Source organism: Actinia tenebrosa, unplaced genomic scaffold (genome assembly GCF_029948245.1).
Source record: "Actinia tenebrosa isolate PJP-AT-01 unplaced genomic scaffold, QUT_ActTen_1.0 PGA_scaffold0__85_contigs__length_37466705, whole genome shotgun sequence".
Taxonomy (NCBI): Eukaryota; Metazoa; Cnidaria; class Anthozoa; order Actiniaria; family Actiniidae; genus Actinia; species Actinia tenebrosa.
This window is the reverse complement of record NW_028292569.1, coordinates 1343312-1367951: the sequence shown is the minus strand read 5'-3', so window position 1 is coordinate 1367951 and position 24640 is coordinate 1343312. Positions and strand designations below refer to the sequence as shown.

At 36.9% G+C, this 24640-nt stretch overlaps 2 protein-coding genes across 2 annotated transcripts; both read right to left on the bottom strand.

Annotated features, from left to right (window-relative positions):
- Positions 1 to 815: 815 nt before the first annotated feature.
- LOC116302054 (CCR4-NOT transcription complex subunit 3) lies at positions 816 to 14268 on the bottom strand. The gene is made up of 21 exons (XM_031711251.2): positions 14054 to 14268; positions 13893 to 13960; positions 13669 to 13743; positions 13452 to 13541; positions 13195 to 13255; positions 10532 to 10599; positions 10218 to 10244; positions 10028 to 10096; positions 9713 to 9781; positions 9115 to 9159; positions 8126 to 8258; positions 6828 to 7000; positions 6229 to 6376; positions 6094 to 6118; positions 5055 to 5323; positions 4176 to 4691; positions 3601 to 3663; positions 2430 to 2631; positions 2066 to 2198; positions 1474 to 1599; positions 816 to 1210 (listed from the first exon to the last, which is right to left on the bottom strand). Exons 1-21 carry the CDS (start codon positions 14076 to 14078, stop codon positions 1112 to 1114), a joined length of 2484 nt encoding a protein of 827 aa, XP_031567111.1. The 5' UTR covers positions 14079 to 14268; the 3' UTR covers positions 816 to 1111.
- A 417-nt stretch (positions 14269 to 14685) lies between these two features.
- Positions 14686 to 24030, bottom strand: LOC116302051 (spermatogenesis-associated protein 20). The gene is made up of 14 exons (XM_031711248.2): positions 23715 to 24030; positions 23346 to 23410; positions 22506 to 22660; positions 21540 to 21683; positions 20682 to 20880; positions 20341 to 20471; positions 19775 to 19879; positions 19176 to 19250; positions 18468 to 18683; positions 17855 to 18047; positions 17254 to 17422; positions 16574 to 16782; positions 15695 to 15894; positions 14686 to 15537 (listed from the first exon to the last, which is right to left on the bottom strand). The coding sequence occupies exons 1-14, from the start codon at positions 23972 to 23974 to the stop codon at positions 15289 to 15291; spliced, it is 2370 nt and encodes a 789-aa protein (XP_031567108.1). The 5' UTR covers positions 23975 to 24030; the 3' UTR covers positions 14686 to 15288.
- Positions 24031 to 24640: the final 610 nt, after the last annotated feature.

Sequence of the window (24640 nt, the reverse complement as noted above, 5' to 3'; positions counted from 1 at the left end):
GTAGAGTGCATATTAATAACTGTACTAATGAAGAAATTGCAAACAAAAAATAAATGCAGTGTATAGTGCTATTTAGTTCTGGTGCTTTTAACGGATGTATATGATTTGGACTTCGTGATCGCCCTCTGTATGTCGTAAACAAATCCAAAGTTTGATCTTTTTAGTGACGCTGTTTTGAACAAAGGACGCTCAACAAAGCATACATCGGAAGCCACAAATGAATCGTGTCAGCCAATCACATTTGAGTATTGCGGTACATCCACGTGGTTTAGCATCAACCGCTGTTTTGATCGATGGGTCGCACCTTACCGCATATACGAGGAAGTAACGCTATTGAGACTGTTTCATTATAAACCTCGCTCTATATTAGGTCGAGTACTTTCGCAACAGTATTTTTTGAGCAATCTAACCCTTGACTATAAGAAATAGTTGTAATATTGCAGAAATCCCGCACTTGGCGACACAACAGAGCTAGGCTCCAGGTGAAAGCCTAAAGATTGAAATGGAATTTGTGATTTTTGATTGCTTTTTGAGGGAGGAAAACCAGAGAACCCGTAGAAAAACCCTCGAAGCACAGGAGAGAACCAACAAACAACTTTATTCTCATACGACACCGAGACCTGCAGGACTCGAACTTGGGTCGCATTGGAGGCACATTACCAGCGCACACCACTAGTGTTTCATGCATTCCACTCGTACAAAAACAAGAGTCCGTAAAGGTACGTTGACTTTAAAATTGGGCCCCAAGATTCACAGTTCTTTAAAATATCGCATAAAAGATTTGAGTGAATAAATAAATAAATCGACTACAAATATTTATGCATCAATTTTTTTAATGAACGCATAATTTGAGCTAGCATTCGTATTTACAATATAAACAAGGTAGTTTCTTTGTAAAACGGACGGGTTTAGACGGCCACCCTCTAAATACTTGTGTCCCTACTGTCAATAAAACGCACTATCAGATACCGAGACTACAGACGGCCCCTTGTGCAGCTTGTGTCCCCCACCTGGGGTGATCTTTGCCGCTCAAGGGCCGTTGGTGTCTAGTTCTGTCCTATAGGTGTACCAAACGAATGCGTGCTTATAGTGAAAGATTTTTCGATCTATTTTACGGGAGGTCTTTGTCTTCTAGGTAACGGTATTCGAACGTGAAGCCCTCCTTTTTCCTTTGCTGCCATTTTTCGTAATCAAAATAGATGTAGGTACCCTGGGAAAAAAGAGAAAAGAAATAAAACAAAATGAGAGATAATTATGGGACAAATGATCAAAACAGTCAAATGCGCAATGAAAATAGAGAACGAATGATTAAAATTAAACGAAAGATAAAAATGGAACGATTGATCAAAATGGAACGATTAGTCAAAATACAGTAGAATGAACAATCAAAAATGAACTGATTAAAATTAGAACGGATGATCAGAATAGTAAGAATGATAAGAATGATTGAAAGATGCAGGTGTAGAACTTCACCTGTTCATATTCGTCTGTTATCGCCTTGGGCTCTTCGTGTCTCTGAAACCACATCATGTACTTGGTGTGAAATCTCCAAGACTGTTTTTTAAGTGCCTTCGCTGCCAAATACTGAGCTCTGGTCCCCTGCAGAATACACACATATTATATCAGCTTTAAACAGAGTATCAAATGGATTAACTTTTAACTTTTTGGGGTTACTGGTTCGAGCCCTGCTGACACCATATGTGAGTTTATTTGATGTGCTGTACTCTCCTATACTAGGAGGGTTTCCTCCGGGTTCTCCGGTTTCGTTCCTCCGTAAAACCTATTGCACCATCACGTGACGGCAGCCATGCAAGATGACAGGAACAATACAATCGTTTTACATGAGAAAGAATTCAATTCCCGAGAGCAAGGGGATTTTATTGTTCTGCCACCCAACCACAGGCAGTCCAAGCTGTATTATGGTCACTAGCACGTGATGGCGCAAAACCTCTATCTGTGAGCAAGCCATGCCCTGACTTAGATCAGCCCAGAGGTTATTTAGGATATTGGTAAATTTTGAATGCTATGGTAAAGTATTACAGCGAAGAAGAGCAGTATAGCTTACCTCTTGATAATAGAAAATAAAGAACAACGTTTCAGGTTGTAGCCTTTGGAAGAAATCTATATTTTCCACATGGGAGGGAGGGTGTTGGTGGTAGTAAGGGGGAGCAGGGTAGGGATTCCTTGACAAGCATGGCCTGTTGAAAATATAACAAAAATAGTTAAATATAATCAAAGGAAAAGAATGCAGTGAAATTCCTGATGGTCGTTAAAAGGGTTTTAAGGTAGCTATGTTGGTCAATGTGATAATGATTTTGCTCTATCCTGATTGGCTTAAATCTCTTAATTTTTGTTCAAATGGTCCTGGTTAGTGCCCTCACAATAAAACTTCAACGTCAATATTAAGTTGTTTCATTATCAACACTCACCTAACCCTCTCTGAGTCAGCAGGAAGGGGCAAATGATGGTATGCTGCTTCTAGCATTGCCAACTGATAACACCGTTCTTTATTGAGGGGTACAGGGCCTAATGGTGCCACGCCTAGTAATGGCTGCAGGTGTGCAGTGTTGGTTTCTACTGGACCTTTTGTTTCTTCTGCTGTTCGACTTGATGAAGTGGTGTCGAAGAGCCCTGTAAAGTTACAAATTGGGCATTAAGATTTTAAACCCTTGAATTGATACAGGAAGTATCGTCTAAATTACACTAAACTCCTCCTTTTACTTTGGGTATAATTCTATCCAAATTTAAATCTTTTGAAAATAAGATTCTTTGTTCAAGTTTCATCCATATTGACAAAACATCTTAGAATAGTACATGGTCTTAAATGGGAAAACATTGTGCCCAAAGGATTAGGGTCCATAAACAACTTCATTGAAATCCAATTGAAGCTACTAGAACACACAGGAATCCCAATCTAAATTTCTGCAACACACAGGAACCCCAAAACAATTGTCTCTTATGCACAGGAATCCCACTAGAATATTTCTTACACATAAGATTTCTACATTGTAAACCACTCACTCATAGCAATAGACCCCTTGCATGTGACATCAAAGGATTTCAATTTGGAGGACAAAACAAAAGAATTTTAGTCTCCTGAGAATTGGAAACCTATTGTTTTGCCCTCCAAATTGAGCTGCATTCCGAAGTACTGCAAGGGGTCTATCGATCTAGTTGGTGCATGTTTACAAACATTATCTTTGTGATATTAATTTGTCAACCATCACCAGAATAGTTCTTGACCAGTTGCTTAGTTTTATCAGTGAATCAATCTTTGGTTTTCATGGTAATGACACTAGCTTACGTCAGAGCAACTAGCTCTATAGGTTTTCTATATGGACAATATCTTTTCCCAGGTGGATGGAATGTTATTGATCAGAATGCAAGGGCAACTAGCAATGTTTTCTGACTGTTAAAGAGATTTACAAGATAATTTCATTCAGCTGAAAGTAACATAAGGTTCGCTTTTGGCAAGGCAGTCTTAAATAATTTCTGTGGGGAAAAATTTCCCCATTCTATTTATCATGTTTTTTTATAAGTTTGAGGAAAGAATATGTTTTTATCCTGTATTTATCATGAGATTTTATGCATATCACTTACTTGTCAGGAACTTTGAAGTACTATGGGGCATTCTTTGATCATTGTGGAATCTGTTTTCAAGATCTGAGTGGAATGGGGAGGAGAACAAGAAATGTTGGAAACATAAATAGCGGCACTCTAGATATGGTTGAGTAATTACTAACAATGTGGCTCCAAGGAAATAAGGATGTAATTACAATTATTATTCCATTGCTACCCCAGAGGACCCCAGAGCCTCAGGTTGGAGCATTTTGTATTCAATAGCTAAACCAGAATATTGAAAGTGGGTTACATGGTGGCCAGACTTCTGAAAATGCTAGTCTAGTTTACAGTATCTAAAATATTCATATCACTTCTATTTCTGCACACTCTGAATTTGCACTCTCATACCAAAAAACCAAGCAGTTTCCTACACTTCCCAAGTGTTCTCTCAGCATCACACAAGTTCAGTCAAAAAATATAAATAAATAAAAATAAAAGTAAATAAAATAAACTGTTCTATATTTTAAGAAAGAAAGAAAGTTTAAGTTCCCCAAAAGAAAAAAGAAAAAAGCTCCCCTTGGAAGCACTGCTTACATAAGAAAAACAATAATTACCTCTTCCATCAGCAGAATAATCCATAGGAACCTGAACCTGACTGTGTAAATTTGCCGTGGCGACCGCTTGAGCTGCAATGGACTTGAGTGATGAAAAATGATCTGACGTAGTGACATGTCGTGGTGCAGTATTCGCCATAAAGTGTGGATTATTGATCAGAGACGCTACAGATTGCGTTGATACTGCTAAAGATTCCACTGAAGACATAGGTGGTGTACTTAATGCTGTATTAGTAGTACTGGTTAATAACGAGGAAGTTAGACTCACAGGCATTCCCATCATGCTTAGAGCTGCAGTTGAACTGGGTACAGAAGTTGATGGTAGGGATGAAGGTAAAATCGTTAAAGGAGCAGAAGATAGAGGAGGAGCCCCTACTACTGATGCGACTGGATTGCTACTGGGTATGCTATTACGCATAGGGAAGGAGCTTGATGTCGCTGCAGTAGACATAGTTTCCATGGAAAGGGAAGAAACTGATGATACCAGGTTTGCAATGTCAGTAGAAAGACTTGCATCTACAGAAATATTTCAAAAAATGTAGTTAGATTTTTGACTAAAAAGTTTGGTTTTGAGTTGTCTTTTTTTAATTTCTATTCAAAGCATGTAGGGATGATCTAGGAATAGAGTGTGTTCATGGCAGCCATGTTTGTTGGTTAAACAAAAGAATTTTTTTCCCTTGGGAAATAAGTTTTCTTGTCATGCAAAAATATTACATTGTTTCTGGCACCAACATGGCTGCCGTGAACACATTCTATAAAATAACAGCTGGTCATAGACAACATCCAGCAAGAATTAGAACTTATGCATTAAAATATTTGAATGAAAGCAAGGATATAAAAAGTGAAAAAAGGGGGTGAAAGAAAGGAAGGAGTGCACACCTTTGTTTTGTAACGTATCATGACTGTTCACAACTGATGACGTAGACCTAACGATATTCGTACTACTAGGTAGAGGGGTATGGTTCACCATTCGAGGGGGTTGGCTTGGAGTTGCATCTACATGGTTCTGTTGACTTCCTGCTACGACAGCGTAACCTGACACAGGGGGAGGCGGTGATTCTGATACTGGTGTCTTGGGATTGGTTAATACTTCTCCAATATCGTTAGAACTAGTTGAGTGGTTTTCATACGAGTTTGTCATCACAGAACTATTAAAATAGCAAAATGCTTTGTGAGTTGAGTGTTGTGTGCAACAGCCAAAGCTTACAAAATAATTTGCCTGCTCTAACGAATAAAAGATTATTGTTTTGGTTAGAAATTTGATTAAAGGAGGCCAAAAACTTATACCCCATTCACACCAAGGCTTAAACATGTTTTAAAGTGGTTTAACTAAACAGGTTTGGAAAACTATCTACGAACACTGCACAATATTTGGTGAAATAATGCATGTAAACTGTCCTTTGTCTTGCTGTGACAATATTTTAGAAAGTTTCATTATATTGTAGGTTTCTAGATTCTCAATTTTTTTCCTAATGAAAACATTGTTTAACTAAACACCTTTAGGTGTGAATGGGATACTAGATGTCTGTAAGTAAAGCTGCTTTATTACTTTTTATTTTATTTAAATAATTTTCCAAACCAATGCAGGTGATAACACGATAGAACATTAAGTCCCCTATGCGGTGTGTCACCCAAGGGGTGATATATCATGCCTGGGTGGAATGAAAATGGGTACATATAGATCAATAAGTACACACTGTGTTGCCTCCGATGTCTGTAATGGGGTACTACTATATTGACAATAAAATATATTTATACTGTAGATGAACAAATAAAGTTTTTTTTTAATATTAATAAACAATAATAATAATAATGATGATAGTATGTTTTATAATGCTATTTCCAAAACCCTTCCCCATTAGCACTTTACAAAAGAAAATTTTACAATCTAATATCAACTATTATTAATAATACATACTTGATTGGTTTAGATGATCCATTACCTGTAAAAATTCATAATAGTTAATAATATTATACACATAAATTAATAATTGACATTTTTTTCTTTAAAAAGTGTTGGTCAAAAATGTGCGGCATCTGAAGAGACACTTACTTGTCTTGGCTTCAGAACTATTGACTGCTGTCATTGACGGTTGTCCAGAAGACGATAATGTTGGTTTCAGTACTGGTCGCTGGCTTGTCGTTCCTTGAAGTATATTGTTTGCCGGCAAGCTGCCTTTGGAGTTTTTCCTTGGAGAATTCTAAAAAAATATTAACTAAATTAGCAGTGTGTAGAAATATTTTACATTAATAGGGGTTTAGCACAATCATGTCACAGAGACCATGCTGGAAGGTAGAAACCATACAATCATTTTTAAGAAAGAATTAAATTTCTCAGAGTAAGGGATTTCTGTTTTTCTGTTTTTCATACAAATCATGGACTCATATGAAAGTAATGGACAAATTTGACCTAGGCTTAATATTTTCCCATATCAGACCAGGTGTCATTTATTTGAGAATAAGATTCTTTGTTTGAGTTGTATTTATATTTATGGGTCTTTTCATGCGCAATCGTTAAACAAAGGAAATAATAATCTAGGGAATAAAACCTGGTCTTGAAATGGGAAAACATTGGAAATGTGTCACTGCAACTTGTCTCTTAATGTATATAAACTTATAGAATTGACTGACTCATATATTTGGTATTCTTACTTGAGTTGTTTGATGGTTCTTGTTGGAAGATATAGTTGAAGGGATCGAAGATGGCGATGATGGAAAGTTAGAGGAAGTAGGAGAGGTTGGTATAGAAGTAGCAGGTGAGCTAGGGACATTATTACTAAGTCCATGATCGTCATCGACGTCATTTTCTGTTGACTCTAATAATGCTGTAATAAAAACAATCGTAGTTAGGATAGTACATGCACGCTGATTGGTCGAAAATTGTGCTTCATTAGTGAATGGAGCACAGTAATGACGCCATCCACTCACACAAAGTGCTGCTAGATCCTGTGACTGTATTTCTTTTTGCGTAAATAAATTCAGTACCGAAATAAAATAATTAACTATATGATAAAACGAATAGAACAGTATTTTCCATGCTCATTTCAGTACCATAGCACTTAGGAATTTCCATAAGCACTCAAAAAGTGTGAAAATCACTTGCCTATGGCTCGTGCTTCTCCTTACACTTCTTTCATGCTTACATCACTTACTGTTTTCTTCATTACTGAATGGAGCAAGGAAAAAGCTGTTTTCTTTGTTAAATATAATGATTTATAACTCATCAACCCTACGCAATGTAAACTTGCTACAATGCAAGCACAGTGGATGTCTGTAGACCATGACATAAATGTTTATTATATCACAAATCTTTAATTGAAACAAAAATATATTTAGCTCTTAAGGACACTTAGGATTTTGAGGCCATTATCTCCATCAATGGAGACACACTGTCACCATGGCAAACCCTTCAAAATAGTCTTAAAATAGGACCGAAACCATGTAAAGACGACAGAGCAGAAAAACAACAAGTCTGCTACTTTTGCAACTTTTTTCTTTCATTCATGCTAAAAAACGTATAGTGTTTCATTTGTGTCTCTTGTGCTTTAAACTTTTAACAAAATTCTGCTAACCTCGAGCAATTCTACTTCGAGGTATTAGCGAAAATGTTAGTTTTTGTGCTGATCAAAATATCATCTCTCCCAACATTCAGGGCGTTATATCTCAAATACGCATTCCTTAAATTTCCCCAATTTTGGTATTACGCTAATCAGCCACAAAAGAGCCTGTTTATGAAATATATAAAGCTTATTAACGCATAAACGGCGAAAGTAGAACCCATTTTTCTACCTTCTCCATAAAGACATGATTAAAAAATACAAAACAAACACATATATATATATATATTAAATTAACCAGCATTCCTTTTGTATTTTTTATTTCAAAAAGATTAAAAAATTAATAACCAACATCACAATTAAAGAGAAGAGGGAAGTCTGTGCTAAACTTACATGAATCAAAATCAATATCTCCATCCTCTTCTCCTTCCATATCAAAATCATCATACATAAATTCGTTTTCCTGGAAATCTGGCTCCTGGCAGCAGTCCAGGTAGTATTCCATATCCTCTCTGAGTTGCCTGATCTGTTAGGTAGTCAAAAACAAATTATTCATGCTGATTAAGTTGAGGTTTACATGATCTTTTATTATCCATTTCCTATGAACTGACAGGGGGAACCTTTAAATTGTATCTGCAGTGATTGAACCCTGAAACAACCTCTGTGTTGTTATGAGCTAGGTCATCTGTAACTCACAAATTGAGCCCTGAAACAACCTCAGGGCTGATCCTAAGTCAGGGCTAACGGCTAACTCACAGGTTGAACCCTGAAACAACCTCCGAGTTGATATGAGCTAGGTCATCAGTAACTCAAAGATTTAACTCTGAAACAATCTCTGGCCTGGTCTAAGTCAGGGCATGGTTAACTCACAGATTGAACCCTGAAACAACCTCTAGGCTGGTCTAAGTCAGGGCATGCTTAACTCACAGATTGAACCCTGAAACAACCTCTGGGCTAATGTAAGTCTGGGCCGGGTTGTTCAAAGCTGGATTAGTGCTAATCCAAGATTAACACTATAGGTATTATTAAGAGTTAACCCAGGATTAGCACTAATCAGGCTTTGAACAACTGGGCCCAGGACTAATGGCTAAATCACAGATTAAAATGGAATTTAGCTTGTTAGGTTTTGTAGGAGGAGGAAAACCAGAGAAAAACTCTTGAATTGATGGAGAGAACTTGTAAATTTTACACTTATACACACATGTGATGCTGAGTCAAGGAATCAAACCAAAGACCCCAGAGGTGAGTGTAGAGAGCTTTAATAGGATGTGTGAGAGTGTCAGAGGTGGGAAGTAAGAAGGAGGGGGAGGAAGGGGGATGTCTCTCTCAAATTAACGTCAAGATGTGAAATTGTTTAGAAGACTATCTAATAGCCAACTTACATCATCACTTTCAATCGTTCCATTGTCCAACATTCTGAGTATAATCTGAAAATAACAATAATAATAATAATTTATTCCTTATATGAAGCAAATTCCCATGTGAATATGATAAAATGTGCCTAAATAACAAAAGAAATTAAAAATCCTTGAAGCTTTAGGTATTTTGTGAATATAGTTACTATATAATATTAATTATGAATAAATAAAGAATAAACGTAACACCTGATTTTCCGTAGAAATATATGAAATAATGGACCAAGTCCACTTGAGTATAATATTTTCCCATTTCAGACATGTCATTCTCTTGAGAATAAGATTCTTTATTAGAGTTGTATGGATATTCGTGTGCCTTCTCTTACATAAACATTAAATAAAGAAATGATACTCTAGCAGGGCTTAAAATAACGGCTGATCAGTTGCCAGTCATGATCACATGCCAAAAAATTTTCTTCAAAGCATTGTCCGATGTCCTGCAGTTACTTTAAGCCCTGTTTAGGGAAAGAAATGTGGTCTGAAATGGGAAAACATTATGCTCAAATGGATTTGGTCAATACTTTCACACTCCAAGGGTTATACGCCACGCTCTGCGAGCACTTACCTCTAGTTTGTCATTATGAAATCTATGTTTATCAGCCAATATATGAAGATCATCAACTTTCTCTTGTTTCTATAACAAACAACATATATGAATCTGTCCATTGGAATTAAAATCTTGTCTCTCAAACAAGTATGCAGTATCTGCCTGAAAGAGTTCTACAAGGATGACAAGGCAATTTTATTTTATTTTCACAGGACAGTAAACAATTCTGTGAACAGAGTTTTCAATTCTGAGATATTCTAGCTAATTCGTTGTGCTTGTGGGACAAAGCAACTTTAACTGAGGGAAGTTGAAACCTTGATCGACAAAACTTACATCTTTTTCAAGCTTTTTCTTTTTAGAACCTGCATGTAGCATCTCTACTTCACTCTCAAACTGATCAATCTTTGAACAAAAAGGAAAAAAGCTCAAGTAAACTCAAAGAACACAGGAGAAAGCCACAAAGGATTTTTTTTAATGTGTTGATTAATCAATTAACAGACTTAATTCTATTCAAATGAATTACCTGTAAATTTATTCTCTCAAGGACATCCTGAATGAGAAGAAATGAGTGAATAGACAGCATTAAAAACCATTTCCATTTTCACCAGCTCATTGTTACTACAATAGACCTATCCTGAATTCGCTTGACTGAACACAAAATAATGGTTTGAAGTTGAGACTGAACTTGATTCTTTTATTTATCAAGTTCAACCTCAACTTGAAACCATGTAAACAGTCAAGGGAATTCAGGATAGGTCTATTTGCAAGCTTTTGTGAGGCACGAGAAGCATTTTGTGACACGACAATCATTGAAATGTCAGATTTTGCTGCACTTACTGTAATCCACTGTCTTGCCTCTTCTCTCTCTTTCTGTGCTGGATCAATCTTTGCTGCTAGCCCTAATCCTATGCATCAACAATAATATAATATCATTACCTTTTCTTAATTAATAGATCCCATCAACAACCTATCATGTTTTAAACTTACATGATTTACTTCAATAATAAGGTAAAACAGATTAAATATAAAGGGTTGCCCTCATAATCGATCATTTCACATTTCATGCTGTGTCATTTCCTTGAAAATCTTTGCTCTCATTAAAAGTAATTCTTAAGAAGATAAATAAACACTGGGTTAAAAATAATGACTGGATAATTGACAATATCACGCCAAATTTTGTCACTAGTCAAGCCAGAAGCCCGTTAGACCGCAGCTCTTGGCCATGTTGATCAGCCCAGTCGCTGGTCATCATGTGTGACCATTGACCAGCTATTATTAGCAATGTAATTTGGATCTGATGCTAACATATTATTATTCTAAAAGGAATAACACATGGTCTGAAGTTATACAATCTTTGCACCATAACATGATGCAGCCACGACAGGAGGCAGGAACAAATGAATCTGGTCTAATCTGATTTAAATATAAGAAAGAATTTAGTTTCCCAGAGGAGGGACTCTACTGCTGTGCCTCCTGTCATGGCTGTCATCAGGCAGTGATGCAAAGCCTCTACAATATTATATCAAAAGTAAATTATTTTATTATTAATGACATGCTTCGATATATATAGATGTTTAAGTGAGTTAAAAGCAATAGCACTTGAGCATGCAAATTTTTTTTCTATTTAACTAACTTCCTGTTTACATTCCACTTGTATCAGGTATGGTCTGTAATAAACTCTCTACTTTACAAGGTATAATATTTCAGGTAAGTACAATTTTTTATAAATGCATACTTTACAATAATGTTGGGTCAATAACAACAGAATAATGAATTACCAACTGCTGTTTTTGATTCAAAATATAACATCAAAACCCTGTGAAGAAGTCATTTAACTCTATCTTATCCTATAGTAGTGAAAAACTTCTACTAGTGAATTCTACACAGTCTACACATAAAAAAATGTAAAGCGCTTTATGATATTTTAATAGGTTGAGAACTGTATAAATTATATTATATTATAATTATAATAAACAGTAATACTGTAGTTCATTATCATTCCCCAATCTACTGTTTTACTCACCCTTGAAAATCAAGTGTGGTGTAGTGTAGTGCACTTGCCTCTCAACTCTGGGGTCTCAGGTTTGATTCCTGGACTCTGTACCACATACATTAGTGAACCAACTGTGGTGTAGTAGTGGTACACTCTCCTTTCACCTCTGGGTTCTTAGGTTTGATTCCTGGACTTGGCATCTCGTGTGAGTAGAGTTTGTTATGTCTCTCTCTTGATTCAAGAGTATTTCTCTAGGTTGTACAGGTTTCCTCACTCCACAAAACTTATCAGCTAAATTCTTATTTGATATGTGTTTAGCTGTGTGCCCTGACTTTAATCAACCCAGAGATTGTTTCAGGTTATCATTCAAATGTTAACTCACTCATTATTGAGTAACATCTTAAACAGACTTTAAAAATAATCATTTGATAAAAGAAAACTGCCACTTGTGAACATTTTTAATGAATCATGGACAGAAATTAAATGGGATGATAAGATGAAAGACATTTAATGACAAAGGAAGGAAATGAAGTAAAAGCTTTATGTTAAGTGTATGCTACATTGAGTGTATAAGCAGATTAAAAAATCTGCCTCAGTTGGGTTCTCGCGGGACTCGAGCCACTGACCTCTCGTTTGCTAGACGAGATCTCAACTGCTCGGCCACTGAGGCTTTACGGGAGAAGGTCGTGTTAGATCTATATTTTAATCAAATCCACGCATGATCTTTTACCCAACACGTAAAAGCTTTCAAAGAACATGACAAATTGATCAGTAAACGTCACATTAAACTATTAAAAAAAGAGTAGATCAACTATAATTCAACAAGTTAACCTATTGCAACTAGATTAAATCCTAAATCAGGAACAAAAAAGGTACAAAACTCCTCAAAACATTTGAGTAATTCTGGGAAATCCTTGCAAAGAATGCCAGACATCTGAACTAGACGTAACGATCTCTATCCTACTGGGAATTATTTTGAATGTCTAGTGTCTGATAGACAATAGATTCCATGCTTTTATAACTCTAAAATATTTTACATATCTTCCATATGTTAATTAGTTAATTCAATATTTAGTATATAACTTCAATAATTTGGTATTTGTAAATATCTGTGCGATTCAGTCTGCTATTGCTACTGCCATGTAAATTTTTATCAATAAACTTATCTATATATCTAGACTTTATCATCATGAATATTTTTCAAAATATGAAGATTGATGTTATTAACCATTTCTAACTAATAAAACAGTATATCATATCATCAAAATAATCAAACTCAAGATGTAAGTGGCAAAGCATTGTTTTAAATGATCACTGATGTACAATGATGCAGGTATCACCATTAATCACCACTCATAACCCATTGGTTAAAAAGCTTTATCCAGTAAATAAGGAAATCAAAATGATCTATTTTTCATTTTCCAACCACTGGATAAAGCTCTACCATCTAAACGATGCTTAGCTACTTTTCAGATGATGGAGACCAAGTGCTATAGTCCAATCATACCTTCTTTTGAATATGCTTTGGTTTTCGTCTCTCTCTCCACTACCTTAAAACGTTCCATTTGCTAATAATATTAAATATATGGTTAATAAAATCGATATGTTTTATTAATGATCAATAATGAGTAAGTACTGGTAGTATTATTTATGCAATCATTTTTAAGATCGGGTACTTGAGTTTTCAAAAAATCGAGTTCTACCGCCAAAACTGTCCAAAGAATGCGATAAACTCACATACAATAAGGCACGCGAATTACTCACTTGTTCGATGAGTTTTCGATTTTCCAACAGCGTTTTTTTGTCCTTGATGTCATTGGATGCCACCCAAGTTTTAATCTGATCTCGTAGTCGCTAAAGGAAGGATAAAATAGCCAAGGTTTTCGCTTTGGTTTGAAAACGAAAGTAAACGAAAGTAGAGCAAAATAGCTTTAGTCTGACAACTTCGAGCGAGTGAGTATTTTGGAGGGAGATCCTTTACCTGTAACTTTTTAATTTCTTTTTTAAGGTCGGCTTCATACTTTTCCTTCTGGTTTGAATTCGATGCATTATGTACCTAGGAAACACCAAAGTAGGATTAAAAAGAGTAAAGACAATTCGAAGTTATGAAAGTTCGATGAATAAGGAATAGCATTACATCGCTCCACCAGACTCTCTCCTTCGATAATGACAAAAATGCGTTCATAAAATGAAAATGCCACCGACCTTCTGCCAGATATCTTCAAATGTTTCGACTCCTTCACTGACTTTTTTAAGGCAGCGCTCAATCTCACCTTGAATTGAAAGGAAAGCTGAGTTTTTGACGGCCAAACACGAGATGGCACATGCAACACAAGGGCCACCATGATGTTGGGCCAATAGCTTACCTTGAAGCTTCCTTTTATCTGCCATTACCTCGACGTATCTCTTAATACCACCATAGCTTCGAAACTGCACAACTCCACAATGATCTAGGGTACCTAAACCTTGACAATAGTAGTCTAAAAATTGAAATTTTGCGTTAAAATTGAGTCTGAAGTTGGTCTAAATTGAGTGTTTCTCGGAAGCTTTTTCACCTCACCACCATTGAGGGTATATTATGGACTAGATGACACCTAATGCGCATGTGCAGGGAATCGCCTCGTTGTCGCGTGCACCCCGCGAGGAAGTTCTGTGACAAAACGAACTAAAACATTTTGAAATTTTTTAAACTTTTTCAGTAAGAATTAATAACTGTATAATCCAAGAATTTAAAACTATTCCAAGAAATAAATTTTTCAACAAAATGGAGACAAGTCAAGAATTTACACCATTTTAAAAATAAATTATTCAACCAAATGAAGAGTAGTTTGAGAAATTTTTCAATTCAACAAAAAGATAACAATAGTTTAAAAACAAGTATCTATAATCCAAGAATTCACACCGTTTGAAAAAAAATTTAGATTCTTGCCCTACCGTCCCACCCCTCCCATATTCAAAAATACCTCCTCTTTAAAGTTAACTTAACATGAGCCTCGTATTCATATATTTTTTAGATTTATTTTTCTTTACTAGACTACAATCACCGCAAATCCTAGTTTAGATAAAACCTAGATGAGATAAGATAGGTCACTTGGGCTACCTGTGGTGGCATTGACTAAAAATGCCTCGGTCTAAAATGTCGCTACGGCTTTTTTCAACTTTTCCTCAGTATAGAACTTAAAATGATCATGATTGAATATAATATAAACATCTAGCGTACGCACAGCCAATTTCTCTCGGAATTTTCACTCACTCGTACCAAGAGAAAGAGTCTGTGCTTCTGGGGGGATGTGGTGGGGGGATTTTCAACATGAAGGTGGGGTGACCGCAAATCGGGCGCGGAGGAACTCTACATATCCGGGTTTTGAACTTAGTAAAGAGATACTAAAAAAGAAATGACACTAATTTCGTTGAGAAAAAGTGTGGTTGCCTTGGGTTTTTCTGTTAGTTTTCTAGAGTGGTATATTCCCGATAAATGTGATATGACGCAGACTGATGTCAACTCATCCACTGAATCCAAAGGCTGTTTGCAGGTGTAGTTTTCACAGACGTACGCGGTAGCTTTCCCATCGATTCTCTCAAGATTCTTAAAAACCCAATGTCAAGACGTTAACAAAGTGTTCAACTCATCCACTGAATTGACAGGTTGTTTGCAAGTGTAATTCTCACAGACGTACGCGGTGGCTTTTCCATCGATTCTTTGAAGGTTCTTAAAAATAGCAAGCTTATTCGATAGAAATCCTTCTTGGCCATCACACAGGAGAACAACTTTGTTGGGAATAAAGTGCGAATGAATGCACTTGATAAGCTGTTTCGTGTCATCTCCGTCGCGGTCTCCAGCAATAATTATCTGGAAAAAAATAGGGGAAATTGAGGGGGGAAATCAAGAAATACAAAGCGCGAGTGCGTTATGTGTGCTCTCGTAAAGCACGCGCCTAGACCAATCAGAAAACCAGATTTATGGTGGAAATTTCAAATAATGAAATCATAAACTCCTAATTTCATACCTGTTTTATCCCTGTTCGGTAGATCGTCAGATTTGCAACCAATTCTGGCAAAGCTATAGGAATCTGTGTTAAGATTTTGTCATAGATGGTGAAAATCTTCTCCGCTTTCTTGCGATATTCCTCGCAGTCCACCATGTTTGCGAGTCGTAAGAGGTTGCTCGTGGAAACAGAGTTTGAACTTGGTTCAGCGCCATCTTGCTCTGAGAATTACGTAGAAAAATAACGTAAGTTAAAGAAACAGTAATGATAAAAGGGTAAATTTTACACCGTGAAAAGATTCCTTTTTTCTTGTTTTCACGATGTAAAATTTACCCTTTTATCATTACTGTTTTATTAGAAACACCGACGCAGCGCACACTAGTTTTTAGCTAGTTTATCTCTTCGTAACTTAAAGAAAGTTAAATTCAGTCCAATTTGATCCAAGGTTGAGGTTGTCTCAGATGAAAAAATGTGAAGGATTTGAAGGTTTAAAGGCATAATAATATGAAGTTAAGACAAACTGATTAAAATTCGTATGAAGGAAACTGGCTCGTAATTAACCTACTGCACATGATCGAAAAAAATGGCGGGGAAAATTTTGTCTGTCGCACGTGATCGGAGAAAAAATTCATAGTACTTCAGTGTATCCAATCTTTTGTTATTGTATTTCCCTTAGTCTGTTTAATTTGCAAACAAATATGTTCTAAAGATGAAAACATACGTTTTTTTTTTCGAGAAACGGTTAATGTATTTGGCTCACAGGGCTGTTTCGTGATTTTCCGAGCATGCGCAGTATGACTTTTCTACATCTTTTTTTTTTTTCTACATCACTTTTCTACATAAGCTCGGGCAATCTCTATCTCTGGGTACGAGATTAAAGCTCGTGCATTACCAACCTACCGTCTTTCATTCGAATGAGAATGCTTGAGTCGCCTTCACCCACTGCGAAGTATCCGCCCTTGTTCTTGTCCCAGAACAGCTCGTCTGTTTTTTCCTGTAGTTCAACAGCCCATTTCAGCCATTGCTCGTCTAACGTTGTTTCATACAGATCAAGTAGAGCACGAATCAAGTAGACGTAATCACACGAAAAGCCACTGATTGGGTTCGCTCTGAAAGACGAATATGGACGTATTTTGTTACCCAGGTCTTTCATTATTGTAGAAATTCCTTTGCATCATACTTTTAGCCCCTTCTTTTTGTTCCCTCTCGATTTTGGCCCTTATCGTCTGACTCCCTTCTCGTTTGAGCCCCTTCTAGTTCGACCCCTTTTCGTTTGAACCCCTTCTTCTTTTTATCCCTCTTTTTTGTGTCCTCATGTTTATTCCCTCTTTCGCTTGTGTCCCTTCTCGTTTTTATGCTTTCTTTCTACTGTAACCCTCTCCTTAGCTCCCTGCCCCTTTGCAACGCCGTTCCTTTGTTCCTCCCTTCCGGCTCCCTATACTTTATGTCCATTCTGCCTTTGCCCTCTCAGCTTGGTACCCCTCTCCCTTGAGTCCCCTATTCTTTGTGACCCCCCCCCCCCCCCCCCTCCCTTCAAAATACTCCAATCTCTTTCCTCTTTCTGTTACCATTTTCCTTACATTTGTGAAACTTCGTTTTCGTTTTCACGGTAACAACTCCTTAGAAGTTCCTTCGTGTCTTTGTCATATAAGTTCTTCCTGATGAAGTCAGCAGCCTTGATGGCTCTTAGGGTGTATACCTCTTCACCAAGGACTTGTCCAGCTCGAGCAAACCCTGATATCATTAGACCTGAAAGAAATATTTATTTTACTTAGTATGAGAAGCAGAGGTGATGTGCACTGAACACACCTCCTGCTAGACTTCCGCAAAGTCCTTCGTCTACATATTTGATCACGCGCGCTGAAAAAAACGCAGGCAGCCCAATATTGGGACACACAAACTGGACGAAGGGTCCATTGCGCTACATTTCGTTGCTCGCTTTCTTTGCTCCTGTAAATCCAAGAGCTCGACTTGAAGTAAGTCTAACTTCCTACTTTAGGTGTGTGTTTTGCAAGAAAAACAAAGCATTCTATCCCATCTGTTTCATCTCTATTTCATTTCTATTTCCCATTTCATTTCATTCCATTTCGTTTCATTCAACTTCTCATATCATATCATCCCATCCCATCCTGTCCCATTCTCTATTTCATCCAATCCCATCCATCCATCCAAATTTCTCACCATTCCATGACGTCACAATCTTATGGTCCAAGTGTGGTGGAGGTCGTTGTTTTCTTTCCTCAAATAGAATTTCTCTCGCTTTGCTGAGCTGTTCTTTGGCTTCGTCTTCCTCTATGTCGAGGCTTTCTGCTGTTTCACTTATGCTGGTGCGTACGATGAGAACGTTTTTCTTGACGAGTTCTTTATGGGGATCCTAAATTAGAAAGAATCACAACTGCGTTATTTATGAGGTGTTATTTACCCATTCAACCATAGCTACATTCATTTATAGATACTGTAAATAAAGATATTTATCAAACCCATCTCATTCTTCATCCATTTATTACTTTTATCCATCTTATCTTCCCATCCTATCCCAACCACTCATCCAACCCTCTTGTCCCTCCATCTTAATTAGTCATCTATCTGTGTCAATCTCTTCCATCCATCCCATTCATTCATTCTGCCTTATGTATTTTTCCCCATTCCATCCATTAATGCATCCATTCCATTTGCGATGTTATCTAACAATGCATATCTATTCCTTCCTTCCTTCCTTCTTTCCTCTCTCTCTCCCTCCCTCCCTCCCTCCCTCCCTCCCTCCCTCCCTTCCTTCCTTCCTTCCTTCTCTAACCTGGTGTGGTTTGACATTGCCAGCAGTTTCAACTCCATAGTGCTTAATGAACAGGGTCGATAATGGGATTGTGCCTCCTGACTTTGTTGGTACAGTGTCTGACAACAGCTTCTTCAGCTCTTCTTCTTCCCATACACAAAATGCACCTTCCTTCTTGTCCTCTTGGTCATACGAGGGAAGAGAATCTGCATCCTCAGCTGAATAAAAACCACCAAGCTAAAATAAAAACAAAACAAAAAGAAAAACTAAAATTCATACTTTCATTTTTATTAAGATTAAAAATGCCAGGTAGCAATGGTTGAAAGTGAAATATTTGCTTGAGAAAAAGATTATATCCAACCACATGTGAACATTAATTGCCAATCCTTGACTGAAGCAAATATGAGAAAGAATTTACTTCAATTTGACAGACAGCTCAAAATCCTTCAAATTTTCTTGATACTCTGAAACAACCTCTGTGTTGACAGCTCACAGATTGAATTGGAATTTAGCTTGTTAGGTTTTGTGGAGGAAGTAAAACCAGAGAACCAAGACAAAAAGGTTCTAATCAAGGAAGAGATCCAATAAACTCTGCTTGTATGTGATGCTGAGTCAAGGAATTGAAACTGAGAGAGAGGTGAGTGGAGAGTGTACTATAGCTACACCATTCTTTATTCCAATAAAGAAAGACAGAGAGACAAATAAGCAGAGCAAAAGTATTGCTCGTACCTTGTGGCTAAGATCTCTCATAACATAAAGTAGAATATCTCTGAGAGTGTCAGCATACTTGGAGTCTTTGGATGTCTGCAAAAGATCAAACATAAAAATTAAACATTGGGTCTTGTACAGGGGAAGGGGGAGGGGACTCCAGGAAAAAAGTACAGGAGATGCTCGTCGTATCTCTTAGGGGTAGAAATTCGCGATTTGGTATCTTTTAGGGTGTTAAATGCAAATTTTTGAAAATCAGCATTTTCTGATATCTCTTAGGGTGTCAGAAAATGAGAGAAGCGCGCATCGATATGGCTTATCCTAGGCACTTTTTATAGGCCATTCCCGGAGTCCTCCCCCCCGGGTCTTGTGTCCACAATCCAAGAAATAAATTTGTGTACTGGAATTGAGTATTTGCGTGTTGGATGTTTGAATTCGAGTTTTCACTGTGACCAGTCAAAGATTTACATAAAACAGCTGCCAGCAAAAAAGATTTAATTATCATGCAGTTAATTACTAGAAGTTTGTGTAACAATGAAAAAAGTTAGAATATCTTCATGTGAAAGCCATAAAATATTTTCAACAGTTACACAATGATTTTGTTAATTTAATAACTTTACCTGGAAGGCATCAGCATACAAGCAGGCCAGTTGTCCCTGATCATACAACATCTTCTCAAAATGAGGGACATGCCAATATCTATCTGTCGAGTATCTATGGAAACCCTGAAACAGTCAAAGCCCAAGAAACAGATAATCAGCAGAGGTAGAACCAGGAAATTCTCTAAAGGAAAGGGGCAATGCAGTCTTGGAAATATACCATCAAAGACACAGCAATATTTAGAAGAGAATCTCTCAAACAGGGGGTGAGGTATGGGGTCAGAGTTCCCATTAATATGCCCCTGTTTAGGACATTATTGTGCAGAGATATGACATTCTAGTTATCAGATTTCTTACAACTATTTCCAAAGTTATGTAGACAACTCAGTCTAAGATGTTTGGATTTTTGACTTTCATTGATTGGGAAAAAATTACTAACTCAGACTACTAGTACTTTTAATTGACAGGCCAAAGCAAAAAACAAAAAACAAAAACAGATGACTTGAATTATAGCTAGTTGTGGTCACATGATTATGAAAAGGGTGTAACAGTATTGTTGAAGTTATGAATGAGGTGTGACAACCTACCTGGCCGACATGGTCATGTATTCCACCTTTATCTATACAATCTAAGGACTTCAAGCACATGTGCAGAGCTCTTTTGCCATCATTGTCAGATTTCTTGTGTTTGTAGTACTTGAATAGGAAGACAAAATTGGCTTTAAGAATAAAAGAAAATAGAAATCGAATTATAAGTAAGCATTCACCTTTTAATACTGGAACTACAAAAAAAACTAAGAAATCTGGGAAAAACTACCTTGGTAGCTATAGAACCACACTCGTAATTCAATCAAAAGACTGCAGTTCTTTCAAAGATTTCAAGCCTGCAGAAACACTAAAAATACTATTACTGCAGAAGTTCATTTTACCTGGTTGGGGAAATTTAGGTGCACCACCAAAACCACCAAGTTCTTCATCAAAGCTGCTCGATAAGGACTCAAATATCTTGTCACTAACCGCAAGCTCTGGCATTCTACTGGCATTCAATCCAAGGTCATTAACATGTGCCTGGATTGCATTGATAATTATACCACTCTGTTGGCTGAACTTGTCTTTGTGGGTCTTCCACTAAGAATAACAAACCATTATATCTATCCATTAGCTGGGCAGGAAAGAATTTATTAGGAGAAATATTGATTAATAGTAGTCAAGCAATGGCAGTGATACTGATGATGGCGATAATGATGGTGGTACTGGTTATGGTTATAATGATAATGAATGGTGGCGTGATGATAATGATGGTGGTGATGATAATGATGGTGGTGATGATAATGATGGTGGTGATGATAATGATGGTGGTGATGATAATGATGGTGGTGATGGTAATGGTAATGGTTATAATGATAATGAATGGTGGTGTGATGATAATGATGGTGGTGATGATAATGATGGTGGTGATGGTGGTGATGGTAATGGTGATAATAATGATGGTGGTGTAATAATAATGATGAAGTTGGTGATGATATTGATGATGACATCGATGATGGTAATGGTGATGATGGTGGTGAGTGATGGTGATGGTGATGATGATGGTGATGATGGCAATGATGATAATGATGGTGATGATGGCAATGATGATAATGATGATATTGTTGATGATGATGCCTATAGATGAAAACTTATGATGAAGATAATGGTCCCAACAATGATCATACGTCAATTATGATGCTGATAGTGTATGGAATAATGATGGCGATCGACAAGGATGATGATGATGAATGTCTTACCTTTTCTGAAACATGTGCAAGAATGGTACCAAACCCAGGTCTCCCCTGCATGTCATTAACAGGAAAATATGTTCCGCCCATGAATGGCTTTAAATCAGGTGTCAACCAGATGCTCATAGGCCAGCCGCCTCCGCCCATCATAGCCTGTCAGATACCATAGAAATAAGTACTGTAAGTATAAATCATCCTTATTACTGGAATTCAAAGATTATTTCTGTCTGCATGCTAGGATTTGAGTTTTCACTGCTGTCAAGAAACCAATTCTTGTCTCTCGTATAATTTTGATTGATATGATTTTAACTTTTATTGCAAAATATAATATGAACTATTTTTTGACAGCCCTCCAATAGATCCTTTTAGCTTGGATGTAATATTTTCCTTTTTAAAACCACGTGTCATTGCCTATAGTATCATTTCTTTGTTGAATGGTTGCACATGAGAAGACATAAAAATATGGAAGCAATTCAAACGAAAAATCTTATTCTCACATGATCAACAACACATGGTCTGAATTGGGAAGACATTACATCCAAGGTTAAGAGGATTATTACTAGACTCTTCCACAGTCTCTCACTCGTCCGTTCCGTCTCCACGCTTAGAGACTGTAACGGTACAATGACCGAAAGAACTTATGGGTCCCAAAAACTTGGACCCAGCGTGCTTTGGGAACCAAAATACTCGTCCACAGTCTCTCTCTTTTTCGCCGCCATCTTGAAAATATTGAAACGAGAGAGACTGTGGACGAGTATTTTGGTTCCCAAAGCACGCTGGGTCCAAGTTTTCGGGACCCATAAGTCCTTTCGGTCATTGTACCGTTACAGTCTCTAAGCGTGGAGACGGAACAGACGAGCAAGAGACTGTGGAAGAGTCTAGATTATTACAAGTTACTCAAAAATGGTCCACCCTCAACTTGTCCCTTTCTCTTGTAATCAAGATTATATCTAGTTATAAAAATTTTTCATCTACCTGTATATATGTCATGTAAACTCTATCTACATCTGGTCTTTCTTCTCTGTCCACTTTCACAGGCACAAAGTTTTCATTTAATAATTTCCCGATTTTTTCATCTTCAAACGATTCTCTTTCCATGACATGACACCAATGACATGTAGAATAACCAACTAAGAGTTGAAAACATTAAACATAATATATTATAGGAATAAGAATATATTAAATATAAGTCATGACGACTGTCCAAATTAGTTTTAGCTCGGTCATACCTTGTTTCTGGCATAACGTTACTGGTCAAAATGATGAGCAAGGCAAAAATTTTAACGAACAAGTTCCAATTCTGGGTGCACATTGTCCGATGTCTGGCCGTTATTATCATAAGCCCTGATATAATTTGACAATGTGACTTTTATTCTATATTCAGCAATCAACTGGAATTTTAAAGTTTATTTTTGCAAAGGGAGGAAATTAAAACTGGAGAACCAAGAGAAAAACTCTCAAAGCACAGGAGAGAACTAGCAAGTAACCCTACTCAAATACTATGGTGAGTCTGCGAGGATAAAACCCATTACCACATGGGTTTGATGTGAGAACCAGCGCATCAGCGCACACCAACCTTCCACTATTGCTTCCATTATCCCTAATTAAGGAAGAATATTCAAGGCAGGGGCAGATCCAGGAATTTTAGCAGGGAGGGGGGGGGGGACTATTAGAAAGGTTTTTGCCACAAATTCAAGGAAAAGGGGGGTGACTGTTAATAACGATATACTGAGAAATTTGAGCTTAAGGGGGATGACTAGTCACCCCTTTTACCACCCCTGGATCTACCTCTGTAAGGAAATTAATAAACATTACCTGATAAGAAAATGGGTTTGTCTTCTTTCTTAGCTTTTTCAAATGCTTCTTCTCCCCATGGGTACCTAAAAAGATTACCAAACTATACAGTTAGAATGGGATTTAGTTCAGTTCAGGAATGAGAAATACAAACAGAGAGGAAACAAGATAAAATGAAAGTATTTCTATGAATCTGAATTACTTGTTTGATTGTTACGAGTCTTTAAGGTTTACCAGGAATTCTTCAAACGGTAAATAAGGAATGATTACTTCACTTCAGGAAGAAAGCTTTAAAACTAGTTTATATTGAGAGAGTTAAATATTAACCTCTTCGCACACTCTAGGAGGCCCTCATAAAGGTACTTCTCAAATAATTCCTTCCTTACTTACCAATCTACAGGATTATGCTTGTGTTGAAGGAGATACGGTGATTTTTCCTTCGCAAGTCTGTTTGTAAACTTGGGTTTATTTGTTGAACCAGAAGCCATTGCACGAGTTTGAATCGAACTGCGCGACAATATGCAAAATCTAGACGAAAATTGCTGAAGATTTCTCGGTGAGGAAGGACTTGAAGAGAAAGAGGGATATAATTTTGAAGATCGGCGAAGAAAAAGTGAGGGAAAATAGCTGAAAGATTTGACAGAAGTCATACAAGAAACACAAAACTTCAAAGACGCTTCGAGTCAAATGGGGTAAGACTGCTGACACAAAGGGTGTGGTACATGTCACGTAAGTATTGCGTTACATTTCCCTGTCACAAAAGATTTTCCTCAGTTAATTTTTCTCTTTCTTTCTTTCTTTTTTTCCTTCCTTCTTTCTTTCTTTCTTTTTTTTCTTTCTTTCTTTCTTCCTTTCTTTCTCCTTATATTCATTTATGTCAACATGAGAGTTTTCCTATCCTAATCTTCCTTTCTTTCTTTCTTTCTTTCTTTCTTTCTTTCTTTCTTCGTTTTTTATATATTTATTAAGTTTAAAATATATATAAGATACATCCCCACTCATTTTGATCAGCATATTAGCACTATAAGTCGAATAAATGTTAATAAACACATACATCTATTTACGAGAAGCCAGTAGGAAATTAGCCGATACTAGTGCGCATGTCACTCTAAAATCTACGCACTCTATGATCGAATATGCACACAAATGACTGCGTCAAACAAAAACAAAAAAAACTTGCCATAAATGATATTGGCTCCACTGATGTATATATTTATTTACACAGCAAAACTTTCCCACTTAAATAAAGCAGCCTGACTAGATCTCATCTATTACGAATCTCCGCCCATTCTCTTAAATATAGTAAAGACTCATTT